The following is an 18707-nucleotide window of genomic DNA, read 5'->3' on the forward strand; positions in this document are numbered from 1 at the left end:
AAGTGTGTACGTTATTCCCTTGTTAATGAGTGCCAGGAATTTCATCACTGGGTTTTGTAATGCTGTTAATGATTAATGTGAATATAATTGTGGCTGCTTCAGCATTCCCTGCATTTTGGGAGGCACAGTTCTCAGCCATTCAAGTGCAAGTCTAGGTAACAATGTCTTTTTCTTTGCAGAAAGATCATTGTAGTGATTAAGTACTTAAGAATGACTTGCTGGTGCATTTGTAACTAAAGTATCTCTTATTCAAATGCCATCTTGTTATCAAGCCACTACAGTGGGAGTGTTTTCAGCAAACAACTCCTCCATAAGGCAGGTAAGATTGATTTCCATACCCTATCTAAAAGCTAGTAGTTTGCTCCAAGCCATCGTATATCCTGGGTAGTAAAAACACTTGGGGCAGCTTTCACAGGTTACTGTTGGAGTAACTCGCTTTAAGACACTGTCAGTATTTTATTAGACAAATGACCTCTCTGTAGGTAAAACAAGGGGATGTTGTCTTGCGTAAAAGTAGTTTAGTTGCTCTAGTAGTAACTGCAGAGTATTATTCCAGGGTTAACCATTCAGACTGGCAAGCCTCAGACCGCCTGGGACCAGGCACTGGTGCTCTCGATGCTCTAGTCCCAGAGGCAACTCAGGGTGAGATATAGCAAGAAACACCAGTGATGGACAAAGTCATGGAATAGCATCTATGGTCAAGTTACTTGTAACCCAAAGAGTTTAAGTGAAATGCTACCTTACATTGAATTGGAATACAGGCTGCTCTGCTTTGGTGACAGCCACAGCATCCCAAATCACTTGTTTTCAACAGCCCACTACTAGTTCGGTATTACTGAAAGCTTGTGCAGCTCATTAGTAGGAATCGGAACTTACATTGTAAGCTGCTTTGCATGTGAACTCCTTTTTTATTTTGCTGTAGTAAAGATATTTTAGGGGAGGACTGATTCATTAAACTGTACAAGGTCTTTGGTGTATGATTTGTTGTTTAAGTGTCTCGAGGCTTGCCAAATGTGCGTTGGGAATGCTGCTTCTGCCTTCCAAGCACTCACTGAGGAAATTAGTGGCTGTCTTTGAAGACGAACCCCTTCCTCACCTTTCTATCTTCGTGTAACTACTGCTTCCAAGGTACCACAACTATTGCAAATGCTTAGGGATGCTTTTCTTCCAGTGTGTTGAACTGCTGTGGATTGCAGAGAGGGAACCCTGGCTCTGAATTGCAGCTGCCCTTGCTCTAATGGTAACAGTGGAGTAGGTGGCTACAACTGAGAATGCTGGTGGGCTGGGAATACCGTTACCAAAGCCACTGTCCCTTCTGCTATCGCTCCACCACCACCATTAACCACGCTTTGAGTGCCTCACACCTCCCCTAACAAATTCCATCTGGTTTTTAAGGTCAAACCCCAAAGTTTTGGCTAGTTTTCAGTGGAAAGAAGGGGGAATGGAGGGAGGAGGTGGCCCTAAGAGATGCAGGAGCGGGTGCTGAGCATCTCCGCTTTCGAGCCCGTCCCCAGGCGCTGGTACCCGCTCGGGGCTGTCCCGCGCCTGAAGCCGCGCCCGCCGTCGGCTCCTCCCTCGCAGCAGTTTTGTCCCTTCCGCGCCGCCATCCGCGGGGGGTGAGAGGTGGCGGCCGCGTCCCCCGGAAGCAGCGGGCGGAGGGGGCGGGTGTCCGGGAGCGGCGCCGGCAGCGGCCTCCCCGCAGCGCCCGTCAGGGCAGGGGGATGGTGCAGAGCCCGCCAGCGCCGCAGCCCCGCTGAGAGCCGCCGGGCCCGGACCGCGGCCGCCAACCCCGCTGCGGCTCCGGTAAGACACGGACGGGGGTGGCTCTGGGGGCTGGCGGGGCCGGGTGGGTCGGGTTCCTCCTCCTCCTCGGCCGTGCTGCCCGGGGTACGGGGAACCGGGTGCGGTGTGGCGGGCGGGCGGGACTTGGCTCGGCCCATGCGGTTCAGCGTCAGTTTTGCTTCGTTATTTACTTCATATTTCGTTTAAATAAGGCTGTCGGTGTGTGTGCGGCCTCGTACCGGGAAAAACAGTGCGGGAGAGTGATTCCGGTAGCGCCAAAGGTGTTTCCTTTCTGAACAGCGATTCTTTCCTTGGTTCTTTGCTTTTCTCTTCGCATCCGTGTTTTATCGCTTTGACTGTTTTGATTTAACTTGTCTAAATGTCTAAACCTGATATTTCTAATAGTGGAATTTCTGGTGCATCATGCCTAGAACATGGCTGCTAAAGCCGAATGGTACCTGTGAACCGGGTATCACAACCGCAGGTACGGACACAGGGAAACGCCAGCAGAACGAGCAGCTCAGAGCTCCAAAGCAGTTTTGGTTCTTCCACTTTCCCTTTGTTGGCTTTTTAAGGGCTTGTCTTCTCCCGGGAAGTTTATTTGTGTGGTTGGCTTTAGTGATGTAATTACAGAGGTTAATTTGCACCGTTAGACAGGCGTTGAGTCTAGATAGGAGTTCATAGAGGGTCCATAACACATCCTCATCCACCTTCTGGAAAGCTGTGGGGTTAAAAGGATAACACAGAACCCCAGACTGGTTTGGGCTGAAGGGACCTTAAAGCTCATCCAGTTCCAACCCCTGCCACGGGCAGGGACACCTTCCACTAGAGCAGCTTGCTCCAAGCCCCTGTGTCCAACCTGGCCTTGAACACTGCCAGGGATGGGGCAGCCACAGCTTCTCTGGGCACCCTGTGCCAGCGCCTCAGCACCCTCACTGGGATGAAGGCCTGTTATGGTAAATCATTAATGCACTTCTGTATATGAGTTATAGGACATGTGTACTAGTCCTTTTGCATCAAAGTTGGACATATAAAGTGGCTCCAAGTTCATCTTGTGAACTACTGCCGCTTCCATCCACCTGCTTTTCCTTTGGTCTTTGGGAATCAGCTGACACCCAGCTTCTGGCCAGCAGGTCTGCAGAAGAGGGGATAACTTAGGCACGGTGAGCAGAGATAACATTGAATTGTGCCTCCAATCTTCAACCCCAGATTTAGTCAAAGGGGGTTAAGACCTTAGTGGCTTTGTTCCCTTCTGTGATCCGAGGAGTGGCTCAGGCCGGTGGAACATCATTCTTCTGCCCCACTTGAAAGACAAGAACTTGAGATGCCGCCTGATAACACAAAGCAACACTGTGCTCTTGTCAGGAGAGAGGAACATCTGAGGGCATGAACAAACAGACCTCGGTGTCCTTGTGTCCTTTGTGTGAGCCGGATGCATCCGGTGAGAGCCAGGAGGCTGGCACATCCATCACATATCACCCCGGGACAGCGTGTTGAGGAGTGAAGCTTCCTCCTTAAACACTCCCTGACATCTGCAGCTCTGAGCTGTGGTCAGCTTTATTGTCTTTATTAAATAACATACCATAGACATGAAGCTGATTTATCAAATGAGCTTTAAACTAAGCATTCACAAAACTTGCTGGTGTCAGAATGTTGCTGCTTTTCCCAAATCTCCCCTTGCCAAAAGCAAGTCTGTTTTGGGAGTTTAGTTTCTTTGAGGGAGCCATTCTGACCATGAATAAAGCTGATTCCAAACTGGGGACTCCTGGGGTTTACTTTGGAGAAAGCTTGTGTCTGTCCTGGCACATGAGGTTTTGTTAATTATCCAGCTGTGAAATGCAGACTGTACTTATTTAGGAGAGTGTGGGCTAAGGAAATGAAAGTCCTGTTTCTTTTAGCAGGGGTTCAAGTGTTCAGACATGGTGATATTTCATATTTCAGCTATTGCCCAAGTCTCTCATTTCGGTCGGTTTTGCTGCTGTTGGTATTTTCTCCTTCGCAGCCTCTGGCTGTTTTCCTGCTTCTCTTACACAGCCAGTGTTACCTTCTGTCTGCATCCAGAACTCTTGTTTTGCTGTTCCCACTGAAGCTGCCATTTCCTCCACTTGTCAGTCACTTTCTGCTTGTGATTCAAGCTGTGTATCTGTCTGCATCTCTGTCTCCTCACAGTTCTCATCCCAGCAACACTTTCCATTAGTCTGAAGAGCCTTTTCCTGGCATTTTTCTGCCCTTTGCTGGATTCGGTACCTCATTCCTCAATGAGTAGTTTAATGAAGTCAACGATTAACTTCCTTCACTTGGTCACTAAACCAGTTTCCGATTATTAAACTGTTCCTGATGCTTCTCATACTTCTTGAGTCAAGTCTGTGAACTGTGTTTTTTTGGCTCTTGTCAGTATGGGAAATGCAGGATTTGATTTCTTATAGAACCTTGACGGATCTTATAAAACCAAATACTTTTGCCTTCCTCTCCCAGGCTCTCCTGCTAAGCAGCAGTAATCAGAAGAGCTGTTTTTAATGCAGCTTCAAAGTCCTCGAGTCTAATATTGTGTCCTTTGTTGTAATCCACATTAGATGATGATAAGTCGTGTTGGAAGTCATCAGTTTAGCTTGCAGAAGATGGAAGGATTTAAAAATGCCTAAGCCTTTGTATACTTTTGTATACAAAAGTGAATATGAACTCTTGACTATAAATGCCCTCCCTCAACCTGCTGGTCCTGCTCTGGGGATGCAGCCCAGGACATGGGTGGTTACTGGGCTCCAAGTACACACTGCTGGGTCATGGGGAGTTTCTCATCACTCAACACCCCCAAGTCCTTCTTCTCAGGGCTGCTCCATTCAGTCTGCCCAGCCCCTGTTTGTGCTTGGGATTGCCCTGACCCAGGCACAGGACCTTGCACTTGGCCTTGTTGAACATCATAAGGTTTGCACGGTCTCACCTCTCCAGCCTGTCCAGGTCCTTCTGGATCCCATCCCATCCCTCCAGCATGTCAACTGCACTGTACAGCTCGGTGTCACCAGCAGACTGATGCTGAGGGTGCACTAATCCCTGTCCGTGTCACTGACAAAGATGTTGAACAGTGCTGGTCCCAGTACCCATCCCAGCTTCACAGCTAGCACAACTGTGTTCAATTTTGCTTTACTATTTTAATGGTTTAGGTGTTAGACATCAGGTTCATTTGAAGAGAAGAAAAACAAATTGAAGATATTTTTGGTACCTGCTGCTGTTTACTGTTGTTAAATGGGAGGCACTTTAGCCTGAGATCAACACTGGCTTTGTTTGCGTGTTATTTATGGATGGCTTGCTAAGAAAATCATCCTTTGGTTCAGTTGTGTTTATGAGTGTTTCTCTGGCATGTTATTTTCATACCAAATAGTTAACCCTGATATGACCCATTTCCTAACCCCTGTTGTACTACAAGTAATGGGGTGTCTTTGAAAACATAATTGATTTACAAATGAACTGAGCTGCACGGTTAAGATTAAACATCACTATGTGCAATAGGATGTTCAGGCTTAGAAAACATGCGAGGTCTTAATGGAGTGCTGTTGGGATGGGTTAGTGCTGGCCTCCCATCCTTCTCTTCCACCTGTGGTTTCATTCCTTAAGATACATCAGTATTTATTATTTAAACCCCTCCAGATTTTACATCCACGACAAGAAGGGGAAATATTTATAAGGAAATTACAGTGTTTTAAGCTTTCTAGTGGAAAAATGGTAGTTGTCGTTACAGCAAGATACACGTAAAGATTGTCAGACGTTTGCTTTGACCTCCTTATACTCCATGGTTTGAGGTTCTTTTCCTTTTGGCAACTGCAGTTTTACTTTTAATACCTGCTTTAGGACAGCAGACATCTTTTAAATTGATGTTAGGAATTAGTTTCTTTGCTGTTAAGCCTTGAAATGGGGATTTAATATTTCTGCTATGATTGACTGCATTGATTTTTCAGTCTTTGCAATAGACTTCATGATTTTCCTTATTTGTTGAAAACCTCATAGGTCTGTTTCAGAAGTTACGTTTTCAATCTCTCCTTATTTCTGTATGAAAGCACACAGAAAAGGTTACTTCTTTAAGGTTGCTGTGTATGGTCTTGGCTGTGCTGCAGGAAGACTCCCTAAAGTGTAGAGTAAGTGACTGCTTACTCACTTTTTAGGCTCCCCAATTCTGTGTTTGCCTGGAACTCTGACATATGAACTTTTGTGCCTTTCCATCCTTCACCATTTGTATCTTTTTAACTGTATAGCACAATTTCCATAGCTGGTAGGGGCTGATTTAAGAGCATGAGATCTCCTTGGTGCTTGTTGAGTGTTTCTTGGTGACTACCATCAGCTCTTACTCTGTCCGACCATGGCATTTGGTCATGATGAACACACCTCAATACTGAGCAATTACTTTGGAGTTGGAAGCCAATGTTCCAGACTGGCAGTTTTCATTCTTCCTGTTGTGCTTGAGCTCCTTGTTAGGCTGACTGTGGAGGTTTTTATTGCACCAGTAGGAAAAGGCTGAGCTGGAGTGCAGAGAGGCCGCAGCGGTTATTAGAGCTGCTTCCTACATTATTTATCTAGCTAAAAAGTGAAATCTGATCTCGCTTTTTGACCTGCCAGTAGATAATAGCATCCAGGTCCTTTTGTTGTTTTTTAACTGTGTGAGAAAAAATGAAAGTTTAGATGATATTCATTAGGTATTCATTTATACAGAGGAAGTTGATAGTTACAACTAGAGCTAGGAGAAGAATAGCATTTCCTAGAATCCCAGAACAGTTTGAGTTGAAGGGCTGAGAAAGTTGGGGCTGTTCAGCCTGGAGAAGAGAAGGCTGCGTGGAGACCTCATAGCAGCCTTTCAGTATCTGAAGGGGGGCTACAAGGATTCTGGGGATGGACTCTTCATCGGGGACTGTAGTGACAGGACAAGGGGTAACAGGTTCAAACTTAAACAGGGGAAGCTTAGATTGGATATAAGGAAGAAATTCTTTACTGAGAGGGTGCTAAGGCCCTGGAATGGGTTGCCCAGGGAGGTTGTGAATGCTCCATCCCTGGCAGTGTTCAAGGCCAGGTTGGATGAGGCCTTGGGTGCCATGGTTTAGTGTGAGGTGTCCCTGCCCATGGCAGGGGGGTTGGAACTGGATGATCTTAAGGTCCTTTCCAACCCTAACTATTCTATGATTCTATGACCTTAAACCTCATCCAGTCCCAACCCCTGCCACGGGCAGGGACACCTTCCACTAGAGCAGCTTGCTCCAAGCCCCTGTGTCCAACCTGGCCTTGAACACTGCCAGGGATGGGGCAGCCACAGCTTCTCTGGGCACCCTGTGCCAGCGCCTCAGCACCCTCACCAGGAAGAGCTTCTGCCTAAGAGCTCATCTCAATCTCCCCTCTGGCAGGTTAAAGCCATTCCCCTTGTCCTGTCCCTACAGGCCCTTGTCCCAAGCCCCTCTCCAGGTTTCCTGTAGCCCCTTCAGGCACTGGAGCTGCTCTCAGGTCTCCCCTTCAGGAGCCTTCTCTTCTCCAGGCTGACCCAGCCCAGCTCTCTCAGCCTGGCTCCAGAGCAGAGCTGCTCCAGCCCTCACGGTATCTCCATGGCCTCCTCTGGACTCGCTCCAGCAGCTCCATGTCCCTCTTGTGCTGTTGCCCCAGATCTAGATGCAGGACTGCAGGGGGATGTCACCAGAGTGCAGTAGAGGGGGTTGCTAACAGCTCCTAATGGAAAGAGGAGTTAAGTGACAGGAACATTAACCAAACCCTTAAATCTGGTGGGAATACACGTTTTGATTTCCATGCATTGATCTGATTCGCAAGTTCTTTGATAATTAGTGTTATTTAAGCACATTATTCCATAAAAAAATCAGTAGTTCTGCAGGCAGCAGAGTGGAAGCATTCCTCTTGGTCCTGCTTTGCACCAGCCATGTCTTACTGCTATTTTCACATCAGCTCTAGTACTGAAATCCACAGTTGTTCCCTTTTCTCTCACAAATGCTCAAAAGGCATATTACACTTCGGAAATTGCAGCTTATAGCATTTCCTAATTGCTTTCAAAGCCTTTGAGTTATGGGAGCCTATTAAGCAAGCAGCACTTAAAAGCTGGTGATCTCTTACATAAAGATATTAACCCAAATATTTTTATCGGTATGCTTTTCAGCACATCCAGTTTTACAGCTGATTTTAGCCCCTGTGGTAAACACGCATGCTAATGGAGCTCTTGGAAGCCCCTTTAAAAGGGAATCACAGTGCTGTATATGCTGCGGGTGACATTCAGCTTTGATTAAATGCTGTAATAAAGCCTGCATCTGTGTTGTTATTTTCCAAAGGAAATCCAGAAGGGAACACTGAGCACAACTCTGCTTTTGGTTTATCTTTTGATCTTTTTCCATCTCAACATGTGTCTCCAATGTTTCTAGATGGAGTGTTTGGGATTTTTAACTAGGACTCATTTAAGGAATTAGCTGCCAGTGACAAGATAGGAAGCAGAAGCGTGGGTTGTACTCGGCATGATCCTGACCAGCACCAGCTCTCCCTTTCCCTCTCCTGCTGCCTTTTAACTTTCACTGGCCTGTTTGGCCATAGCGCAGCTGATCTTGGACAAAGACAGAAGTTCTGGTAAGGTGCACATTTATATCACCTTTGCTTTCCTCCTTCTCCATCCTTCCTCTGCACTGTGTATTTCACTCTCAGACTGCCCTGGGTTCAGCAGTAGCAGTCATTTTTCTCCTTCTTTGTCGCTGGTGCAGAGCTGTGTTTTTGACTTTCAGCCTGGGAACAGTGCTGATAACACCGATGGTTTTAGTTGTAGCTCAGTCATGTTTACTCTGACCAAGGACTTTTCAGTCTCATGCTCTGCCAGGAACGAGGGGAAGCAGGGAGGAAGCAGAGATGGGACACCTGACCCAAAGTAACCCAAGGGGTATTCCGTACCACAGCACATCGTGCCCAGTATAGAAACTGGGGGGAGTTACCTGGGAGGCCAAGATCGCTGCTGGGGTTGGGCTGGGTATCGGTCGGTGGATGGTGAGCAATTGTATTCTTTTCCCTTGTCATTATTTCCCTTATCATTATTACTGTTGGTGGTAGCAGTAGTGGTTTTGTATTGTACCTTAGTTACTGGACTGTTCTTATCTCAACCCATGGGACTTACATTCAATTCTCCTCCCCATCCCTCTGGGAGCGGGGGGGAGGAAGGAGAGTAGTGAGTGGCTGCATGGTTCTGAGTTACCAGCTGGGCTTAAACCACGACACAGACACAGTGTGTTTGTGTAAAGAGATGTTTAGCACTCATTCTTTTTGAGGAAATGTTGCTGGCTTTCCTGGTCTTTGCAGAGTAGATGAAAGTCAGTTGATGGTGCAACACAGTACACCCAGGAGGTGACCTTGTGCTCTGGAGAGAGCACTGGTTCAGCATGTTTCACCAAGGAGAGCAAGTAGGTGTGTGGGGAGGAGAGGGGAAAGCAAGCAGAGCTCAGTGTTGGGTTATTGCCACAGGATCTTGGCTCCCTTCTGAGGGAGTTGAATTTTCTCCTCTTTGGGCGGTTTTGCAGGTTTTGACAATATTCCTTCTGTTAGGAACAATGGGAAGCATTTCTGCCAGTAAAATCTTGGATAGACACAAGAAAGTCGTGATCATTGTAGGATCTGAAAAAGACTTTGTCTGCAAGCTTGGCCTTTTCCCTTCTCTTGCTTTCTTTTAAATTAATAGATCAGAGATCACTCTCTCCCTTGCCCTCTTTCCCAAACCTGTCCCTCTCATCCTCTTACCCCTCCTCAGCCAGGCTACATCTGGACTGTAAGTGTGCTTCTGCTAAATGAGAATCACCCAGACCTGCAGGGAGCAGTGTCCTTGACTTAATTGAATGTTATCAGATCTGTATGAGTGCTCAGACATTAACCATTGAAATGCTGAACTCTTTAGATGCTAGTCCTGAAGTTTGCCTTTTCCTATGAATTTGGGTTTAAGCAACACTGCTCTAAGGTCTCCCTTTTCTAGTTCAATTGGGGTTTAAAAGCCTTTTCAACCAGGATTTTTAGGTTAGACAAAGAGAAGAGGTTTGCTTCAAGTTCCTTCCTTGCAGAGCTCCTGAAGTAGGTGCCTCAAGGCTGCCCTTTAACATTGGACTTGTGCGTGGCGATGGGGAAGCTGATGAAGCAAACTGAGATTGAGTCTTTCTGCTTTGCGAATGAACATTCAGAAGGGGAATCGGGCAAAATATAACATTTAAAGTTCTAGATCCTGCAAGAATCACATAAAGGAGGTTTCCAGCCTGCATTCCAGTGCAGTTTTTAGCTGGTTCTGACCACAGGATTCTTGATGCCTAAAATGTTAAGCTGCTTCTCCGCTCCCAGTTTGAAGGTAGAGGCTTTTGGGGCTAGGGACAGGGTGAAGAAGGAGCTCGAAGGCTTCAACCTCAGTTCTGAAAGTGTATGCAAGGACATAGAAAGTTTAATCTCTGGGTTGCATTGCAACTCCATCCGCACTGTAACTTGATAAATTCAAATATTACTAGAGTTAAGGTGTAGCAGTGCATATCCTGCTTTCATGTGTGGGGAAAGGAAAGAACTGGGGTAATTGCTTAATACTTGGCTGTGCTAAAGTTGTCCTCTTTTCTTCAAATCTATTCTGAGCTGGCAGTTTCAGATGCTGAGAAGGTGATGTGGAGCATGTTTTGATTTGTGCTTTCTTTAAGGCATGCTGTGTTCAATGAACAATACAATCATGAAATTGAATCTCATTTTAGTATATGATCCCATGGTTCGGTGTCAGACTTTCCTCTTACATGTACCAACCCCTACCCTGTCCCCCCCACAGCCCAGTCACTCTGCTGTAATGTTCTTTGCTTCCAGGTGAACAATCAGAATAATGTTCTACATAAACTTGTTGGAGAACCTGAAGGTTTACATCAGCAGTCGACCTCCGCTTGTGGTCTTTATGATCAGTGTAAGTGCTATGGCAATAGCTTTTCTGACACTGGGCTACTTCTTCAAGATCAAGGAGATCAAGTCACCAGAAATGACTGAGGTAGGTACAGAAAGTTTTCCTGACCTAAACAGTGGGAATACTGATTTGAACACCATGCCCAAAGCGAATGAGGTGGGATTTTCACCCCACAATAACATGGGAGTGTGCAGAGTTTAATGGGAGATTGCCTTCATTTATACTTGCCTCTAATTCCATAAGGAAAGAGGTTATTGGTATGAATGTTTGAATAGTCTTATTTCAAGGACAAAGCAGAATCATCTGACATGAATCTTCCCTACTACAGCTAGAAGCATTTCTTACTCTGTCATGTCAGCTAGTTTGTTTGTGAAACTTTCTTATCATGGAATGGTTTAGGTTGGGAAGGGACCTTAAAGCTCATCCAGCTCCAATCCCCTGCCACAGGCAGAGACACCTTCCTCTAGAGCAGCTTGCTTCAAGCCCCGTCCAACTTGGCCTTGAACACTGCCAGGGATGGGGCCCCAAGTATTATCTAATAGTACTATTCCCTAATGAGGGAAACCTTGCTAGAAACTGCTCATAGCCTGAGTGTGGAGAGAACAGACCGAGTTAGCACCTTCCTTTTGTAGTTTAAAGGACGTTCTTCTGCTACACTGAGCAGTGGTCAGGCAGTGGCTGGGATTGAACACGTCTGACTCCTGTAAACAACTTGTTGAGATAGCAATGGTGGTGTTTGTGCTGCTTTGTGAGCCGTGTAATTCTGTTAAATGGCTTGGAACTGCAGATGGGATGATAGTAGCAAGGTCTGCACTGCTCTAGAGAAGTGTGAGCCAACAGTTAACCTGCTGATCTGGTTGAAATCTTCATGTTTGTCTTAAGGACTGGAATACCTTCCTCCTGAGGTTTAATGATTTGGACTTCTGTATATCTGAGAATGAAACCTTAAAGCATCTCATCAATGATACCACAACTCCAGAGAGTACCGTGACTAGTGGACAGGCGAGATCTTCTACACAGTCTCCCCAGACTCTTGAGGACTCTGGTCCAATAAACATCTCTGTTACCATCACATTGACACTGGACCCACTCAGACCGTTTGGTGGGTATTCTCGCAATGTCACACATCTAAGTTCCACCATTTTTGGACACCAAATTGGACTCTCAGGTATGTAAGACTTGACCTTTATGAATTGGCATGCTAACTATATAATCATGTAAAAATTCACCAGTACGTTACTGTGAGATCAGTCTTTGCTTAGAACATATATGTGTTTCCAGATTCGTTGTGAGTGTATTTCTCTATATAGAGCCTTTCACTTGTCTGCTAGAAACACTTTTCCCTGCATTCAGAATGGAAAAGAACCTGCAGGTATGCTGAGATTAGCCTTTGCAGCTTTAAATGATTAACTTATTGACAATGGAAGGTAATCTTTAAGCCAACAAAAATCCAAGCACTAAAAGCTTCTACAGTGACTGTCTTCAGTTGTATCTTGATACATCTGCAAGTCCTTAACTCGTATTTTAAAGATATTAATGTACATACATTAGAGATCAAGTACCGTGTTGTCTAAAAAAATAGAGTTTAAAATGCATACGTGAATAAGCTTTCATATTACAAACAGCACCAAATAAGATGGTTACTATTTCTGTGGTGTGAAGAGACTGATCTGCTGTGCGGCTGCCCACAAGTTTTGAGAGGAGACTGTAGGAAATCAGTAGAAATCAATAACAGAACCTCATTGAGTTTTAGCTTTTACCAGGGTTGCATTTTATACTAATGCCTGAAGATGTGTTGAACCTCAGAGACCTGGGAAGAGACATTTGCCATAACTGTAAATCTGTGTTACTCTATTTTGGTGTTGATATTTTGCTACTGCTTTAAGAGCTATCAAATGCAAGTTCCATTTCTGGATTTATTTTCAGTATGGATATATCCACAAGGAGTTAATGCACGTTGTTTAACGTGCACCTTTCTGTCTATAGGAATGCCTCCAATTTGAAAAGTAAGCGTCAGCAAAAGCAGATGTGGAACAAAGTCTTTGAGAGGAGAAAGGCTGCAGATCTATGATTTACTTTCTAATACAGTTCTCCAACCATGTGTGAATTCACTTAGAAACAGTGAGGTTTTCATTGCTGCAAGGAGCTCAATGACCCCATTTCTTCTGGGGCAGGAGAGGTTACAAAGACCAACAGCTGGGAGTTTTGTAGCTTGCTGTGGTTTTTAACTTCCTTTTTGCTCTCTTTGTTGATAGCAAAGATCCTGGATGACTTCAGAGGCGCAGATTCAGGGTGATAGTTGCTGCCTTAGTCATTTGTGCATTGTCCTTATCCTAGTGATTGTTGCTCAGATACTTCTGTGAATGAAAACCAGCTTTCCTCTCTTTCTTAAAGGCAGAGAATCCCATGAGGAGATAAATATTACGTTCACCCTGCCGGCTGCCTGGAATTCTGATGACTGCGTTCTTCACGGCCATTGCGAGCAGGTTGTATTCACAACCTGCATGACTGTGACAGCAGCCAGCAATGTGTTTCCTGTCACAGTGTAAGTGCATTCTAAACACTCTTTCATAGGCTCATTACTGGGTGATTAATTCCTGAGCTGTTTCTCTGAGGTTGTTACTTCCTCATGAGCTTTAGCATTGCCTGGAAATGATGTACGTGCCCTTCTCCCCGTGGTAGATACCTTGAGACTCTTGCTGTCTTTTGGCAACACTGGATTTCTCTGTGGATATTTTGAGCTATAGTCCCTGCCGTTCAAAAGGTGATTTAAATGTCACCGGGAACAAAAGAATCTGTGACTATTTGAGGAAGATGCCCTATAGTTGAGTTTCACCAACTTGTGTGAGAGCTAAGGCTTGACAACTAAGGGTTTTTAACTCTCCCCTGCTGAGAAATCAGTGTAAACCAAATGGCAGCAAAGCCACACTCCCCAGCAGGTACAGACCTTTCATCAGAACAGTTTCCCTTTATCTTCTCTAGATGCCCTGCCACTATTCAATACAACCTGGAAAGCCACCAGATGAGTGCGTGAAGCCTTATGAAACCCAGTGTTGTTCCAGTTAAGCTGTGGGATATTGACTTACTGAAACAACATGCAGTTAAATCCTGATTTTAGTACAGGAACCATATGGGTTTTATACACTTTTTTGGTTAAGCTTTGGGTTTTGTTCTTGTTTTGCAAAGTCCAAACTAAAACCCATGTTTTGTGCTGCTTGACTCAGTTCTAAACATTATTCTTGCTGAACATGGAGAATGGCAATGAGAGTGCTAACTCTTTCTGTTCTTAATGCAGTCAGCCACCACACTGTATTCCTGAAACATACAGCAATGCCACGCTCTGGTACAAGATCTTCACCACAGCAAGAGACTCTAATACAAAATATGCACAAGATTATAACCCTTTCTGGTGTTACAAAGGAGCAATCGGGAAAGTGTATCACGCTTTAAACCCCAAACTGACGGTTATAGTTCCAGATGTAAGTGCTGCAGTGGTTTTCTATGTCCTGTTGTATAAATGCTTAGCTCTGGTTTAACTGCGTATGGTTCTGTTCATGTCCTAAACCAGTCACACTTGAGGCTGGTTTATCCTGTAGTGTGAGGGCTGGGACAGAGTTAGGTGTGCTTTACCCCTGGGGGGTGTGATGGTCTTCTCGTCACCTCTGTGTGCCTCAGCTTTTATTAGCTAGCATCTATGTTTTGAAATCATTTGGCAAAAGACACTTCCAGTGTATGGGAAGAGATCTCTACTATGAATGTTGAACATAAGGAACGTTTTGGCTCTTTGTGCCATGATTAGGAATCGCTTCTAGAGATCAAGGGGAGAAAGTTTATTCATGAAGGAATTTCTGTGTTGATCTGATAATTATTGCTTTAATATAAAATGTCAGCTATTGATGCATTGTTAGTAAATTGTTTTACTTCTCTGTGTAGGACGATCGCTCTCTAATAAACCTGCATCTCATGCATACCAGTTACTTTCTTTTTGTGATGGTGATTACCATGTTCTGCTATGCAGTTATTAAAGGCAGACCAAGCAAACTGAGGCAAAGCAATACAGAATTCTGCTCTGAGAAGGTGAGTCTGTGTAATGACAAAATATTGACTCTGATAAGGAAACATGGGAAACCTCCTTTTTTACATAGTACAGCCTGATTTCTCTTATCTCTGGAGACGTAGATTTAATTCCCGTTCAAAGAGACATGGGAGTTTCATTGTGGACACTACAGATGGGTGCCACAAAATACATATATGTGCTTTGTAGATCCTCTGAGTTCGATTTCGCTCCTACAAAAGTGGATTATTGCAGTTCAGTAAGTGCTGTAATGCAACTCCTCTGTGTTACTTGCACTGTTTTATATGCGATATTGAATAGATGGCATGGATTAGTTTCATTTTTTATCACAACAGATTGAAAACTGAATAAACCATGATACCTAACAGTTGTTAACCAGAATTCAATTAAAACAATGGCAAGGCTGTTGAAACAGCCCTTATTCAGTACTGTGCTGGAGACCTGCACTTTGCTTGACAGATTAAATATGAATATATTAAATTGTGAATGTTGGCACCTTTTGATCATAATGATGTTTTGTAGTATAAGCTGGGGGCTTTGGTTTTGTTTTTAGTTTCTGGGTTTAGTTTTGGGGGCTTTGTTTAATTTATTATGCAAAGTACAAAACACCTTCAAGCTCACTTTGATCTCCTTTCCAAGTGCGACTTCTCAAGGTTCTTTGGAAAGGCAAGGACAGATATGCCAGCTGCATGGAGATAAGTACTAACACTGTCACAGGATTAAGAATCTGAGTTTAATGGAATGTTTTCTTTCCCTTTTGTTTAGGTTGCATTGTCAGAAGCATAATCCATCCTCTCCTTTGGCTGAGAATGACTGAGAACCGAAATCATTGCCTGCTGAACCCAGACTGGGTCTTAACACTCTGTGAATACATTATCTTGCAATGTTGGTTTATTCCAACCAAAGACATTTCAAGTGCCTGTAATTGATTTGTACATATTTATAAAGGTATATTCAGAATAGGTGGGATGATGCACTTGTTCCGCATTGTAGTGCGGCCGGAACCGTTCAGTCTTTACCTGTGGACATAGCCGAATGTTTGTGTAGATATCTTTAGTGATATGGCTACATATAGTCAGAGCAAGATATTTTTGTCTAGCTGCATCTGGGCAGGTTAAGATGCCTTTGCAAGTGTCTCAAACAAACCAACAGATCTTTGGTTTTTTTTTGCCCAATGATATGTACAGTGTGTTTGAAACAAGTATGCACCTTTGATAGAATACTGCATTTCCAGTGCCACCAATCTACTACATGGATTAAATGTGTGTTTGTGTGGCCTAATACTTTCTTCCGTTTGCTCCTTGCTTGCAAGAAACGATATCAAGGTTTTAGATACTTTTTTCTTTTGGAAACAAGGAAGTACATATTCACATTTTAATAGTGCTGTATTTAGGACAAACTTGTGCTTTTATTCATAGTAAGAAGTAAGAAAAAGAAGTGAAGTCCCATTTTAAAATGTTTCTTACTGGCAAGTATGAAGTCTGATTATTTTGTTCGTGGTCTTTGTCATTCTTTTTGTTTCCTTTGGCTTGCTGAATGCCAGAGAACCGGTCAGCATAGAGACTACCTGGAAAGCTTTCCACTTGAGCTCCCATCCGCAGCCCTCACACCAGGAGTGGGTGTCTCTGCTGCAGAGCAGCTTTCTGTAACCTCTTGGTTTTCTTCCTAGAAAATGGAAAGCTCATAAAAAGGTGCATTGTTTGAGCAGGCTGATGGGGCTCTGCACAGCCTCGGGCAAGTGCAAATAATGGAAGAATAAGAAATCCCATAGTCTGTTACAAAGCTTCTCTTCAGGACTCTCCAGCCATCTCTGAAGGACAGCTGAAAATGACACTTTTATTAGCTTTGTCCCATTTCCATGTAATGCTGTCCACTCAGGGGAGAAGGACAAGGAGAAGACCAGGGCTGTTGTGATTAAGGTCACAGAAACCACATGGTGAAACACATACTGTTCTCTGTGTCCATTCTTGAGTTGGATCTTCCATTGCATGCATTTCTCCCTTCCCATTCTGGTTTTTGCTGTTTCATTCTGGCTTCTTATTGAGCAACTTCCTTAAGCTTTTCCAGCATACATTTCCACCACTGCTTTTACAATCCCACTGGTTGCCTTAACTGACCTTTCATCTTGTCTTTCAGCTTTCTTATCAGGTACAATAACTGCAGGTCTGCATACATACACAGAGTCTTTTTTTTTTCCTCCTCCTATTGCTTTAAACTACACAAAAGAAGAAACCTAAGTCAAATATCTCACAGTCTCAATTATGCTGGCATAAGATTCTTGGTTTATACCCTGCAGTCACTATTTAATGGTATCCTGCTGATCTGTATATATGGGACTTCAGTCACTTCACCGGTCTTCAGAGCATTTGAGGCAAAATAGTCACACCTTCTTCAGAACATGTTTCCTTTATAGAATTCCAGTTACTGAATGGTATTAACTAACGTGTGTTTTCCTCCAGGGACGTTAAGGCAAAGCTTTAGAGATGGCCTAGTTTGAAGTCTAGGGATAAAATGAAGCTTCCAGTTTCCTCCTGATGCTGCTACGGGCTCACACTGCTTCACTGAAATGAATCTATGAAGTCAAACCAGGTAGATGGCTTCTCATGGAAGCTGTCTGAACTGTTCCTTATCACACACCCCCAGCCTTCTGCATCAATGACTTGGAGAGTTGCTTACGAGGGTGGCTTGATCTGGGGACCAAAGGCAGGAATAGGAAACAGATTGGGGTGGTGGTGCAAATAGAAAACACCCAACACAACTCCTTTAAAATAGCAGAGCCGAGTCCTTTCTGTTTCAGCCAGTTTAAAACCAAACTCCAGCTGTCCAAACTGGAAGTTGGTCTGTTGGGGAAAGCAGATTTATTGGGCTTTTTAAATCTGTTTTTTGCTGTTGGGTAACTAAAGGAACCTACTTTGTAACTTATCACCCACTACACGGAAGTACCCAGAACTACTCCAATTGTAACCCACAAATACAGAAGGGAAAACATTAAGAGTTGTGGTTTTTGCCCTTAGTTTACACCTTTGCACCCCTGTGTTGCAGCAGAGAGGGTGTCCATCAGGCTGAAATGCTGCAATACTCAGGAATACTGGTTTGTTCCTAGGCGCAATGTACAAAAGTTAAATGCAGCCAAACAGAAGAGTAAAAACTTAATATTAAAGTTCAGATCATATTGATCTTTCCTTTTTTGTTTTGTTTTCTTTTTCTTTTGAACTATGACTTGAATCAGTTTTGATTCTATTTGTACGTGTTTTCTTGTTCTTAGAAAGCTGCCATTTCCTTTTGCATTTTCCTTTGGCATTACATAGAAAATCTGAGCCTTGGTTTTCAACCCTCTGCAGGTGACCGTAGGGTTAAGATGGCTGTTTTGGTTTTGTTCTTACATTTCACTTGTCTTGTTGCATGATGGTTAATAGCTGATTTGGAAATGACATTTCTCTCCTAGATTAATTTTGTGTTTGTAAGATGCGCATATTGCTTTGCAGAATAAAACCCACGAAGTTTATCCTCTCGTCTTTTTATTTCTACTGCCCAGTTGCTGTGGAGGTGGTGTAAATCGCATGTGTTACATGGACCATTGGAGGAAATCAGTAGTGAAACTCTGCAACAGATGGGAATGTCAAACCCTTTGTTTGGTACAATGAGCACTTTATGTAGATTGGTTTTTCTTTTATATATTATGATGTAGGTGTCCATCATGAGAAAAGCAGGCTTTCTGACCTAGACCCATCTCTCCTGTGGCTGCTCCTTCATGATGACTCATTACAAGCACTGTATAATTTACTCAGCTGAACCAAAACCAGATGTTGGGTGTTTCAGAGTGCCTGGGGGTGGCTGGAGATGGTTGGAGGGGTTCTCTGGGTGGCTGTTGGAGATAAAGTAACTCATTAAGTTCTAGCTCCAGTCACTGTGCAGCTGGAGTAAGCTGCA

General features: G+C 44.1%; 1 protein-coding gene across 2 annotated transcripts; it reads left to right on the forward strand.

The window, feature by feature from the left end:
- The first annotated feature begins 143 nt into the window (after positions 1 to 143).
- TMEM248 (transmembrane protein 248) lies at positions 144 to 18242 on the forward strand. 2 transcript variants are annotated; one of them, XM_080630065.1, is made up of 7 exons: positions 144 to 319; positions 10612 to 10786; positions 11585 to 11870; positions 13097 to 13247; positions 13998 to 14181; positions 14636 to 14779; positions 15543 to 18242. In XM_080630065.1, the coding sequence occupies exons 2-7, from the start codon at positions 10628 to 10630 to the stop codon at positions 15561 to 15563; spliced, it is 945 nt and encodes a 314-aa protein (XP_080486191.1). In that variant the 5' UTR covers positions 144 to 319; positions 10612 to 10627; the 3' UTR covers positions 15564 to 18242. The 2 variants fall into 2 exon arrangements, with proteins under 2 accessions (XP_080486191.1, XP_080486190.1); XM_080630064.1 differs by lacking the exon at positions 144 to 319 and adding an exon at positions 1683 to 1803.
- The last annotated feature ends 465 nt before the right edge of the window (positions 18243 to 18707 follow it).

The sequence above is a fragment of the Psittacula echo genome, assembly GCF_963264785.1.
Source record: "Psittacula echo genome assembly, chromosome: 15".
Lineage (NCBI taxonomy): Eukaryota > Metazoa > Chordata > Aves > Psittaciformes > Psittacidae > Psittacula > Psittacula echo.